Raw genomic sequence first — 13,613 nt, forward strand, 5'->3', positions numbered from 1 at the left:
TAATAATCTATTTAGTCACCTCTTCGTCAACTTTTCTATTCTCTTCTTCTATGTTTTGGAGGAGGAGTTATTCTTACCTCTTGCCTCACTCATATGCTCCCCGATGTTAGAGAGGTATGTTGCACTATATAGGACTAGGCAGTATACACCTTAATTGCAGTAACTTTTTAATGCTATATTGGCATGTCTGAATAACAACGGCACCCTTTAATTTTTATCTGATAAAGATTGACTGAGAAATCCTCATTTTCTATATATATACTTTGCTTGTCTTAGTGTCTGTTTGTTTATGTTTGCTTGTATCCAATAAACTTCAAAACGGATGAACCGATCGGTCGAAAATTTTGTAAGGGACTTTACATGTCCCCAATGTTTATGTATGATCAAAGTTTCAAAAATTAACCTCCAACAAAAGTCGGTAAATATTGAAATCCACGAAATTTTTTTAAAGGTTTTTGTTTTGTTTTTGTTTTACAATTTATGCAAAGAGAAAACGTTTACAACTGAATTAGAAGATGGGCCTAAAAGCCTAGTTATCAATAATTGATTAATGTCTTTTAAGGTTTCTTTATAAATTAATAACAGTTTTCATGCAAAATAACAACGATATTATTGATATGGTTACACTGAATTAGAGGATACCATTGTGAATCAGGCGTATAATTTGTCAAGTATTGGGTCACTTTAAATTAGGCCAACAGTCCCTTTATTACTCATATCTCCCCCCCCTCCTCCTCCCCTTCTCAAATAAGAATTACTACAATCTTATTGAGTAAGATAATAAATTAAGTTATTGCAAAATTGTAAAACTCATCAAATTTATTTTGTCAGCTGATAAATACGATGAGGGAGGGGGGGGGGGGGCGGAGGAGCTTTAAAAAATGGCGTTGGAAAAGGGGGTATTGAAAAACATAGAAGAAGTAAAATCTTGTTTGACAGAAACTTTTCACTCCCCTTTATTCAAGATAATATTTTTTACGCAGATGTCCTGTTTGAATAACACAAGAACAAAACTTTTCTGTCAAGACAAAACTTTAGTACAAGCATAATAATTTTTTCCAAAATTATTAAAGATTTTTTTGCAGATCGCTCGAAAACATTAATCATTTTGATTACTCTTAAATCTGTCAAAAAAGATAAATATTTGTTTTAGCTTTGAACAGTATAATTTGGAACCCCCCTCTTCCCTATTTATTAATCTAATTGGTGATAGATTTTTAAAAGTTTGAAGTCATAAAGTTCTAATGAAAAAGATTTGTCTAGATCTAGTCAAGACTAACATCTTGATTTCAACCCAATGTAAATAGGTAAAAGTTAAGAGTCATGTTTCACTGTAATTCTGTATAACAGTGTACACTTAAAGTGTAAACAATTGAAATTAAACTGTATCTCAATTCTTCGTCATTTCTCGCACACACATGGAATATTTATTGCAGTATTGTTATATGTTACCTTAAAGGGGAAATAAAAAATATCGTAGTTAAAGGGGCTGTCAACGTAATCTGAAGTGATACTTTATTCAAAAACCCAATTTACAAAGGTACTCGTAATACCTTTGTCTACGCAGCTAATATAATATACATTCAGCTAATTAAACATTAAAGCATGATCATTTATACTTAAAAGGACTGCAAGTGTAAGTTCAAGTGACCCTCCATTTTTAGAGAGGCGTGTCCAACACACGACGGTACCCTTGAAAGCTTTTTCTGATCAACTATGAATTAAATATAAATGTTTATGTATGATTTTCCTTTTTGATTATTTTTCATTCCCTCTCCAGAAACAACTACCACATTTCTACTGCAGGAAAACTTAAAGAAATTATCAGAATTAAACACTTTTAAGTCTAGAAAAACGAAAATATCTTCAATATCATCGAACAGATAAAGCCTTCAAGGGTACCGTTGTGAATCGAACATCGCAATCTATGCATGAGGGTCACTTAAAAATATGCTTACAGTCGATCCTTTTGAAAGCAATACTCCTATAATGAACTTCAGCATAAACTGAGCTGAGTGATCATGCATGATTGCGTGTACAATAGTTTCTTTAATTATATTTTTAGATTTATCTTATCGCCTCTTCTACCGGAGCTTTTCCTAATTCAGGGATGGATGTTCCAGAGATATTAGTCCTTGCAGGGTAATGTTATGGAATAGGAGCACGTCGAGTAGGAAAAGGGAGGGAACCTCCTGCCGCCATGAGCCCCCCAGATTTGCTACGCAGCACTGAGCCTCCTTAGTACAAATTTTTTACTAATGCTTCTAAAGTTTTTACGCGAAAAGGAAGATATTAAGAAAACAAATTCTGAAATGAATTCAATTTGATTTGTTGAAAAAATTTATTCAAGAAATATTTTTAGAAAAAATTAGATAACTCTTCAAAATAATAATTTTGCATCACAAGGTATAAAGATTTTAACAAATCTTAGAGAATTCATCATTAAATTCATGTTCTTAATATCTTCCTTTTTCGCGTAAAAAAACTTTTGGAGGCTCGGTGCTGCACAGCAAATCTAAGAGGCTCATGGCGCCCCCCCCCCCGTAGGAATCGACATGTATCAACATCTTATGATTTTTAAAATGATTTTACTGACGGTCCTCCATTTAAGAAGGTCGACCTTTAAATGTCATCTTTTTTTAACAAAAATGGTTATTTGTTAAATTCATTAAAAGAACATACTTTTTACTCAGTGCAATTCGTTATTTCCAAACGCATTCATTTACATTCATATCTATCCATAGTTCACACTTACTCATTCTCATATTTCTACCGGTTCAATTTTCTCCCGGAGCCCTTTAACATTGCTTGTCACAGCCTAAAAGTCAAATTGTAGAAATGGTCCTTGAGGGTTTTTGAAGTTGTAATCTATACGTTTTCCCAGGTCCTCTTTGGATCAAATCTTAACAATTTTTCAAATCGTGCTTTACAACTTTGTATGCAGCACCATGAGTGATGTCCAACTCTTCAAAAGTCACCAACTAAGAAGCCTTGCGAATTTGGTCTGAGAAACTTTCAATTTTGTAGACTGTTTGTGGTGTTTTTGTGGGTTTTTCCTGCTCAGATAGTTTCATGTTTTCCAGTACTCTCCTTAATCCCTTTTCCCTTTTAACACATTTGTAAAGTATACCTTGGCCAAATTATTCTCCTCCAATGTATTTTGTATCATGTCAAAGTGTATCTAACATTCCACATGTCCTCTTTCCCGGGTTGGTATTACAAACATTCCCGTGCTTTGACAACGGATCAAAACAACCTCTGGGAAAGGAGGATTACATATAAATAAAAAAGTTTAATGTACAAAGTCTATAAGGAGAAGACCACCGGAATGGATATGGAGAGCTTTGAAAAAAAATGACATTCATTCTTATTCAAACTTATCTATATTTCATACTTATTCATTCTTTTTCATACTTTTTCATTCTCGTTCATACTTATCCATAGTTCATATACAAATTCATTCTTTTCCATATTCATCCAAGCTCATCCATACTCATTAATACTCATCCATCCTCATCAAACATTTTCAAACTGAACCATACATAGGTTTTTGATGATTTATATGATTGAGGAAGTAGCCCATGGTATTCTTGAACATTTTGGAATAATCTCAAGGCATAATTAGAATTTTGATTAAAACGTGATTTTTTTATATATATTTAACCATTATGAGATTTTTGTTTTAAATTATTAGAAAGTCTTTAAATTGAGGCATATTATACTCCAAATCAAAAGATCTATTTAAACTACGAGACTACAGTTAAGGAAAATAATAATTACAAAAAATTTACAGGCCAAAGAACAACCACATTCTTTTACAAAATTTGAACTTTAGAGAAAAGAGGAAAAAATATAAACTAATTGAAATTCTAAAATTTATGAAGTCATCATGATGATCATGAACTTGAACATGAGAAGCATGATAAAGAGAAGGAAGGAGCAGGAGGAGGACATGGACATTCTCATGAATTTAATGCTTCATCTGATACCATTCAGGTTGGTCAAAGTTATCCAAAGTTTACAGGCTCTCACAGAAAAATCTATAAGAATTTTGCCAATTACGTCTTAAAACTAAAGCTTAAAATTGTATCAGTGAGTTACAGAAAAAAAGGTCAAGCGTTGCGACACTTTAAAGTCGACCTAGTCCTGAAAATTGATGCAACTTTTACAGAAATCTCTGATCCAGTAAAGGGAATTTAAAAAGGGGGAGAACAAATTCTCGACAAAATTTGAGTTCTTTATAATAAACTAGCTGAAGTGCCCGGCTTTGTCCTACAGTTCGAGCACTGTGGAGGATAGGAGGGTTTTATGAATTTTAATGGGAAATTGCTCTTCCTAATATTAGATTTTCCAATAGCATTTTAAAACTACAAACAGTTTGTTCAAAATAACAAGGAATATATTAGAAACAATGAGAACTTTAAAATAGAAAGACGATTTTAAATCAGTGGTTGAGTAGTTATGCTGTTGTTAAAAAGCTCATTGTAAACTAGTAACTTACTAAATCACTAATTAAGTGTAAAATGTCTGTTTACAGCGAAAAAATTTTCATGTTCATTGTCATAAATTAAGTCATAAAAAACGTCTTCTTGTTCCAGAGTTTTTCGGTTCTCATTGTTCTAAAACTTGAAAATCCAGCTTTCCCTGTAAACTTCAGTCGGGGGTGGACAGAACCTTTAAACCAAGATGAATTCATTCCAGTGGTCAAGAGGTTCATGAACAAAGATTGGACAATCAAACATATTCCTAGAGTTATTTTCACAATTAAATTTTTTTGTTTTTGAGTTTTTTAGAGTCTGATTGTGCAGGATTTATTATTATTAATTTAAAAACTGATATTTAGGATGCAGCCCGAGGTTTCCTTGTAATCCTAGCTTTGTGTATCCATGATCTTTTTGAGGGCATTGCTCTTGGTGTTTCCAGGTAGTTGAGACACGGCTTAAATATAGTTTTTGATTTTTGTAACGATTGGCGGACCTTGTTTCTTAATTTGGGTTTTACAAGTACGATCGATTCTTTGTGAAAGAAACTCCTAATTCCTTTGTTGTTTTATAAAATTTCGCTTTGGATCCTGCAAATTGTTAGGACGCCAATTCATTAATCCCTCAACCATCCTGTCTGATTTTTCAATCTATGCAGTTAATTAGTTTTGCTCAATTGTCTATTTACCATGTTACTTATTTTATTTATCACATTTTTATCAAAATCTGATAGATTTTATCAGCTGATTGTTTCCAGGAAAGAATCTGCTGTATGGTTTCTTCTCTTGGCCTTTGCTTCACACAAATGGGTGATTGCAGGCTGCCTAGGAATGAAGTGGTCTAGGTAATATAGAGGGGGGAGAAGGGGAAAGTTGCCCTCATGACCCCCCCCCCCTTCTAAATTAATGGGATCGGGATCTTATCTATAAATAAAATAATAACAAGAAAGTGAGTTTTTGTAACAAAAAAAATTACTTGGCAATGAAAAGTGACAAGTTTATAGTTGCACGTGGTTGACAAATATAAGGAAACAAACAGTATTCAACCAGTGCAGTCGTCTCTGAAATCTCATCCTTTGTGGGTAACCCTGTATATCTTCTTAGCATGGTGTTAAAGACACACCCTGTTTTGTGTATTTCCTGCATTCATAAAAACAAAGTATGTTTAATCAAAACTGATAGGATGTCATTAAAACATAAGAATGGTCAGCCTTAAAGGTTTTAACAAAAATGTATGGACCCAACTTAGATAATAATTTCTGAAAAAAGATATCTGACTTTTTCAGAAGATATCCAAAATACAAATGTTTTTAAAAAAGATAAATTGATAATTCTCTGTTCACAGATTTCTAACTTCACCAAGAATTTAATTATTTTTTAATTGAAATAATATAAATTTTTGTATTTTAAATAAATTGTCAAATTGAAATATTTCAATGGGTGAAATGCTTCAGTAAATTTAAGACGTCAGTGGGGGGGTGTTGAGTTGAAAATAAAATTATCTGCAAAAAAGTTTAAAACTTTAAACGTATTTGGATCTGCACCTTTAAAGATATGTAAGGTCTTTAAAAACTTAAAATGTGTAATTTTGAAGTGACTCTCCAGTAATAGACTGATTACCAACAGCACACTCCAGTAATAGACTGATTACCAACAGCACACTCCAGTAATAGACTGATTACCAACAGCACACTCCAGTAATAGACTGATTACCAACAGCACACTTCAGTAATAGACTGATTACCAACAGCACACTCCAGTAATAGACTGATTACCAACAGCACAATCAAAACTTTGTCTTATCATAGATATATTATTTTATCTTTAAAAATAGATTTTTCAAATTGTGTTTTCTTATAAAGCGCATGCAAGAAATAGATAAAATCAATTATTTTCAAGGAAGAAAAACGATTATATATACAAGTTGAAACGAAAGAAAGCCCATTTAACAAAATTAAATCTGTTTTTTTTTAGCTCTGCATTGAAACCTCTAGTCTCTGTTCTTTATATGACAACATTCTGTGTGGTAAATATATCTATCTATATACCTTAAACTACCCCCTCCACACACGCAATGAAGGAATTACCACGTTTTAGAGACCCAGAGGCCGAATTTAAAGAATTTGAGCGGCGGCTTAAATTTGAGACGCGGCTCAAATATTGTTGGTTCCACATCAAATATTGTAATTAATGTTTCAAGATTGAAGCGATCGCTCAATTGAAACCCGTTTTTAGTGGATTTAAGACGTGGCTCAAATTCGTTAAATTCGGACTCGTATGCTTTTGTGGAACATTCTTTTAAATAAGATTAATCAATATGATGTCTTAAAACTTTTGTTTAAAATATTTGCTTGTATTACACTATGCCAAATGTTGATCTTTGAAATAAGGTATTTGCAAAAAAAAAACGTGAAGTGTGAGATTATTTGCAGTTTTCTAAAATAAGACATGATGTGTTCCATAATGCAAAAAAGAAATGGGATTTTGAGTATCTTGAAATAGTTAAATATTCTCTTTAAGTCCGCACTGCAGATCCATGCACATTCAACCCGAAACTTGAAATCAAGCATAGCCTGAGTAAATATTATTTTTGAAGACAGAAAAAACAAATAATTTGCAAGATAAAAAAACTTATTATTTTTTGCACTGACACTGCTGCAGAATTGGATATTAAATGACAATAAATAAATAAATCTTATTTTAAATCTAAAATAAAGAATTTAATTTAGTTTTCAATTTCAATCTCAATATATAGAGCGACATGTCAGATTCACAATGTTTCCCTTTAAATTTTTGCCTGATTAACAACTTGTGTGATATATATCTGGTCATCCATTTCAAGATTAATTATTTTCAATTGCGGTGACTTGCACAATGCAGTTCAATAAAAAGTTGTGAAGGAAATATAGAAAATTTTTTTTTTAAATTGTAAATCCGAGTACAGGCTTAACGATACCTGGATTCTGCAATATAAGGCTCAATTTTAAAGTTCACTTTCAGTTTATAATTTCGAGCAATATGGTCGAAATCTCCGCTCCATAAGATCAAACCCCCTCCCTACGCCCAAAAAATCCTTTTTTTAATACTTCTGAAAATGAACAATGGGCACACTGCATTAGTAACAGTAACACGATTCCATGAGCCGGGAAATACCAGGCTTTATATTGCAAGTCATCGAAATTCTAATATTATTTCATCTTTGAAATTTTAAATTTTTTCTAATCTGAAAGGATTTTAAAGATTTTAACTTATACACGTGCATGTAATGAGTCATCGTCTTACGAATTGAACGACGACCTAAAATTCTTGAAATGTGACGAGTCAAAGATTGGGTTTGGTCTATCTGCATTAAAAATAGTCTTTTGAAGATGATCATTGCAAATTTTCCAATGATAATATCAAGATATCAGCCATGGAGTCTTCAGAAAACCATTAATTGTATAGAAATTACTTATTAGATTCCGTACAGTCGTCTTTAAAGACACATTCTTTGTGTAGATAACCCTGTAAGTGTAGATTTCATTACAGTGTATTTAAATCCTTTGTATGCCTAACTGCCTCATGTTTGAACACTGCCTGAAATAGGCCCCTGGCTTGAGCAAGGCCTAGCCCTGGAAAGGCTTGACAACTGTGATGTCCAGTCATGCAAACACTTGCATTTCGAACCAAAACCTAATAAATTGCTAACGGGTGTAATTAAAAACTTTTAATGACAAAATTTTTAATTAATGGACTTTTCTTTTAAAATTACATTTTAAACCAACTTTAAGGTTGATTTATTTGTTTTTATTTTTAAAAATCAACAAAAGTTTTTTAACAAATTTTCGGATGAGCAGGCGACTGTAGAAATATATTCAGTAAATGTTCTAAAATTTCTAACCTTTCATTACTTAATACAGATAAAAAGCAGAAGAAAGCTGCGAAAAGGCTGTCGTCTTTGCTATTCGATTTGTCTCCAGAATTGTTGCTGAAGATTGTGTAATGTGCATTTGTTGCAACTATTATAGTGATTTCACAAATATAAAAAACTAGTCGTTCGGAGTACTTTGCGCCCATTTTCTATTTCAACTTATATCAAGGTGTCTCAAAAAAAGAGAAAAAGGGTCTACAGACTCGTTTGTAATCGGATTTTCAAGATTGAGATTGTACGTGGATTTTAAAATCTACGTACAATTTACAATTCAACGACATTGGACATTTTAGAATTGTAGAGTAAAAAATGACAATTTTATAGGCTTCTAAAGTTTCCAACTGGAGCGAAGTCAAAAGTAAAAGATAAAAAACAATTTTGTACTATATGTTAGGTCACAGTTTATTACAGTTTAGTTTACAGTTTATTACATTCTTATTCAAAATGTCCACCATTAGCAGCAAGACACTTTTGGGCCTTAATCTAACTTTTAAAATAGCCTTTTTGGGAGACAGCAGGGTCCAGGGCATCTGTTTCTTCTCTGATTTTGACCTCAAGTTTGTAAAGTGAAGTGTAGGAGCTTAAAAAATTGTTATGTTTTACATCCACAAGCCTAAAATTGGGCTCATATGCATTTTATCGGAATTTGTACGTAGATTTTAAAGTTGGATTAAAGCTTGAAAATCCGATTAAAAACAAGTCTGAAGAATCTTATACAAAATTGTGCAAACGGAGATTATCTTCATTTTTTCCAAATTTACTCACTCAGGTTGGAAACTTAAGAAACCTATAAAATTGCCATTTTTAGATCTACAAGCCTAAACTTGGACTCATTGAATCGGAAATTGTATTTTAAAAATTGGTCTTATTCTTGAACATCCGATTACAAACGAGTCTGTAGACCATAATTTCCTCGTTTTTTAGATTCCCTGCATATATATCCGAGCAAAGAGCTTTATTATTTAGAATAAAAGTCTTAATTTGTGTGTATCTAGCTGATTTATTTTAGGTTTCTCCAATTGGAATAATTGTTGGAATGCTTCTAACCTCCCCTGGCCAGGTAATTTATTTTGTTTATTTTTATTATCTTAATTTTTAAATTTACATAGATGAAAATATATTTTTTGGGAAAAATGATAATTTAGAAGTTTTTCTTCCCACTCCGTACTCTAAATTTATCTTAAGTCATTCAATAAACAACTGAATTTATAATTTACAAATCCTTTAATTAGAAAATATATAAAAATATTGAAACATTTTCTGGTCTCACTTTATCTATTATTTTTTATTTTCTCCTTAATTTGACCGCTTTTCTCTGTTTACATGCTATAGTTCTTAGAAAGCAAAAATAAAAGTCGGTATTTTTTATTGATATAAACGCTTAAACCACTGTATTTAGGAAAGCAATATGATGAACGGTACCCTGATAATCCTGCAAGGTATTGCAACAGGAAGTTTAATGTATGTCGTCTTCTTTGAGATTTTGGAGAAGGAACGACAAAAACCAGTTTCAGGGATTTTGCAGGTTTGAATTCATCATTTGAATGTTTTTTATTTGTTTTTAGGCTTTCGGATCAAAGAATTATTACAATTTTCTCACTAATATGAAATCCTCGATTTTTTTTCCGCTAAACAACAATAAATTCATGGATTAAGAGGATCAATTTAATTTGTCTACTAAATACAAGATTCTCGGTTCTAAAGATTGAATTTATCTTTTTCTGTCCATGGATCTTTATACAGAAAGAATAACATTCATGGTTCTTTCGGGCTATTTAAATTTTCCATCCAATAAGAGATTCACGGATCAAATGGGTTCATTTGATTTTTTCATAACTTTAGATTCTCGGATCAAATGGGTTAAGAGGATTGATTTAATTTAATTTTCGGATTAAGTGGGTTAATTAAATTTTTTAAAGTAATTTCAACATCTCGGATTAAGAAGCTGTGAATTTAATTTCTCTATCAAATATAAGGTTCTCGGATAGAAAGGGTTATTTATTTTTTTCATTCTAGCCAACATTAGATTTTTGACTCAAAAGGGGTAATTTGATTTTTTGGACTAACTTAAAAAATATAAATTCGAATTTTCCAAAATTAGACTCTTGGCTCAAGAAGTATAATTTAAAGTCCAATGAGTTACTTTTTTTATATTTTTGAATCAAAAGGGTTTATTCGATTTTTCTGACTAACATTAGACAAATTAGAGTCTCTTATCAAAGTTCTGATGAGTTTTAGAAATTTTCTAAAAATAGACTTTTAATTTAAACGTTTTATCTAATATAAGATAGTCGGATTCAATGGGATACTTTTTTTCTAACCGACAATAGATTTTCGGATCAAAAGGGTAAATTTTACCTTTTTTGACGAAACTAGAATCTCAAATAAAAATTTTCAAGGGTTCTTTGAATTAAAAAAAAAATAAACTCTTGAATCAAGAGGGTTGATTTAAACTTGCAATCCAATATATTTGACTCGGATCAAACGGGTTGATTAAACTATTCCTAGGCCTTGGCGTTTTCTGGTGGATATATATTTATGGTTCTTCTTGGACTAGCAGAAGTACAATCGTCGGCCGAGGAGGTAACGAGGATTTTATCTTTTATGTATACACAGTGGAACCCTAAAATTGCGCAAGAGGAAGACGACTGTAAAACTCAAGTTATGAGTAAATGACGGACCCACCTTACAAAATAACAAAATAAGTCAATTTTAGCACAATTTGAAAAACTATTTGCTTTATAAAAACTTCAATCCAAAAAATATTTCTAAAATATCGTTTTCATATTTTACAGTTTTATGGGTCCTACTGTATATCAGGAAAAGTGATATTATGTATTGTGCCAAAACACTTTTACTTAAAAATCATACTATCCTAAACTGATGTATATTATTCTTTCCTGGCCGAAATCAAAATTTTTGAAAAAGTTCAGTATGAAACCAATTAATGAGTTTGAAAATTGCCACTGTAAGTCAAAAACTATCCTTGGAAAATTTTCATGGTATTAAATAGACACAAAGTATTGGTTTATTCTAATTTAAAACCAAACTGATTTTACTATCATTGTTTCATTAACAAAATTCTAAGCATGTTACAGTGAGACCCATTAAAATCTTATTATAGGTAAAAGACATCTTCTAAACCAAAAATTTCAACAAGGAGCTTATAAAAACTTGTTAAGAGAAATGAATTTAATGTTCAAATTTTAACTTGGGTCAAATAGTTGCCTTCCTATTATACATAAAAACGTATTTTATTTCAGTGAAAAATCCTCCAAATTATTCTCTTTTTTTTAGGTTGGATTAAACGCTACAGAGTCCGCCATGGTGAACCTTACAAGTGCATTTCTTTAAATAGAAAATTTACCCCAAACAAATATTTTATCATTTCCGGTCTCTTAATCAGCAAATATGAAACTTATCATTCAAAAGTTCAGCAAGCTCTGACTTTCGAGCAGAATTTGACCATTTATTGGACTAAGAATTAACACAGTCAATGTAAGTCAATGTATGGTGGTAGGCAATTTTATCATTATGGTAAAGACGACTTTTTATTCTTGTTTTAATTGTTAAAACGCTTTTTTAATCGCAGTTTTACAAGTCATATAAGAGAAGTTGTTTAATTGACACATTCTCTTGGTTTCCATTTTTTATGTATCCATGCTCTTTAAAAGTTTATATAAATTTAAAATTTCAACCTAAAATCGTCTTCATTATATTGATAAAAACGTCTACCACTGAACAATTTCAGGTTATGTAGTCGAATGTAATTCACGAATTTGTATCAATTTTCTCATTTGTCAGTCTCATTCATTCTGAAATTTTAAACTCTTCCTTTATAATCTATAAAAACTCATATAACAGTCTTTCATAGCTATCATCACATTTCTGAAGAAAGATAAATGTAAATATTTAAACGTGATATGAAATGATATTAAAAATTATGTTTAACTTGTACTCAACAGTAGTTTTTGATAATATGTAAAAATCAGACATGGTAAATTATTCTTAAATGTTTTTATTTATCAATAACTTTGATATTGATATTTTCAAAATTCAATAAAAGAATTATAGATTGCTTTGTACATTTTAGCATAGATTTAAAAAAATACAAATAGAACACTAGATGTCGTCTTTTCAAGGTTTAGAGGTTTTTCGTTCACAATAACCCTGAGGCAGAAGCCCTAGGGAGTTACGCGCGTACTCTCTCTCTCTTATCATTAAGTGCAGCATGCGCTTAACTCCTTTGGGCTTCAGCCTCAGGGTTATTGTGAACGAAAAACCCCATAATCTTGAGAAGACTACATCTAGTGTTCTATCTGTATTGTTATTAATCTATGGTATTGGGGAATTGTTTTTTTTCTCTTCAAACCCGGTGAAAAAATGTGATATTATCTGTCCTGTGAAATTATCTATAAAATAAATTTATGTAATATGTAATATAATTATGATTGGTGTAAACTTTTTTGATAAATAAAAAGTTAAATAATAAAGAATAAGTTACTGAAAACTCCGGTTCATTGAAGAACTGTAGTCTGTACCAACATGCAAAAGGGGACATAAATAATTCTTCAAATTCTCGGGATCAAACATTTTCAAAAGTTTAGAAAATTCAAAAATTTTGGGTTGTTAAATTTCGATCAGATATAAACATTACTCTATCTAGTATCTATCTATATATCTATAGTTATCTGTCTTTCTATCAATATATATATATATATATATCTATCTATCTATCTATATATCAATATATTTATATATCTATCTATCTATCTATTTAAACGTTTGACACTGTGTCCTTGCTGGCTTAATGCCATAAATGTAGCTTAGTGAGAATTAGGCATCTCAGCTAGATACTGGGGTCAACATAAAATGTTCAGTGTACACACACTACCCATTTTGGTCAGCACAAGCCGTATGGGTCAGAACACTGTATATAACAGCTGTAGTGGGCAACATACAGTGTACATTAGCCGTGCGGATCAGAAAATTGAAAACACAAGCTGTCTGTAGGACAGAACACTGTACACACTAGCTGTGTGGGTCAGAACACTGTACACACTAGCTGAATGGGTCAGAAGAACACTGTATACACTAATCGTATGGGTCAAAACATTGTAGCTGTGTGGGTCAGAACACTGAACACACACTCCCGTGTGGTCAGAACACTGTACACACTAGTTCTGTGTGTCAGAACACTGTACACACAAGCTGTGTGGGTCA

The 13,613-nt window shown here is 31.5% G+C and overlaps 1 protein-coding gene across 1 annotated transcript; it reads left to right on the forward strand.

Annotated features, from left to right (window-relative positions):
• Nucleotides 1-15: 15 nt before the first annotated feature.
• LOC111716663 (zinc transporter ZIP1) lies at nt 16-12,871 on the forward strand (the record flags this gene model as incomplete). Its single annotated transcript, XM_023492146.1, is given in 11 exon segments — nt 16-114; nt 2,066-2,142; nt 3,547-3,615; nt 3,885-3,996; nt 4,844-4,923; nt 5,239-5,325; nt 6,455-6,506; nt 9,400-9,450; nt 9,790-9,915; nt 10,899-10,973; nt 11,688-12,871. Coding segments are annotated over 11 exon segments (885 nt in total), but the record flags the coding sequence as incomplete, so codon positions are not given.
• Nucleotides 12,872-13,613: the final 742 nt, after the last annotated feature.

This window comes from Eurytemora carolleeae, unplaced genomic scaffold, assembly GCF_000591075.1.
Source record: "Eurytemora carolleeae unplaced genomic scaffold, Eaff_2.0 scaffold2144, whole genome shotgun sequence".
NCBI lineage: Eukaryota > Metazoa > Arthropoda > Copepoda > Calanoida > Temoridae > Eurytemora > Eurytemora carolleeae.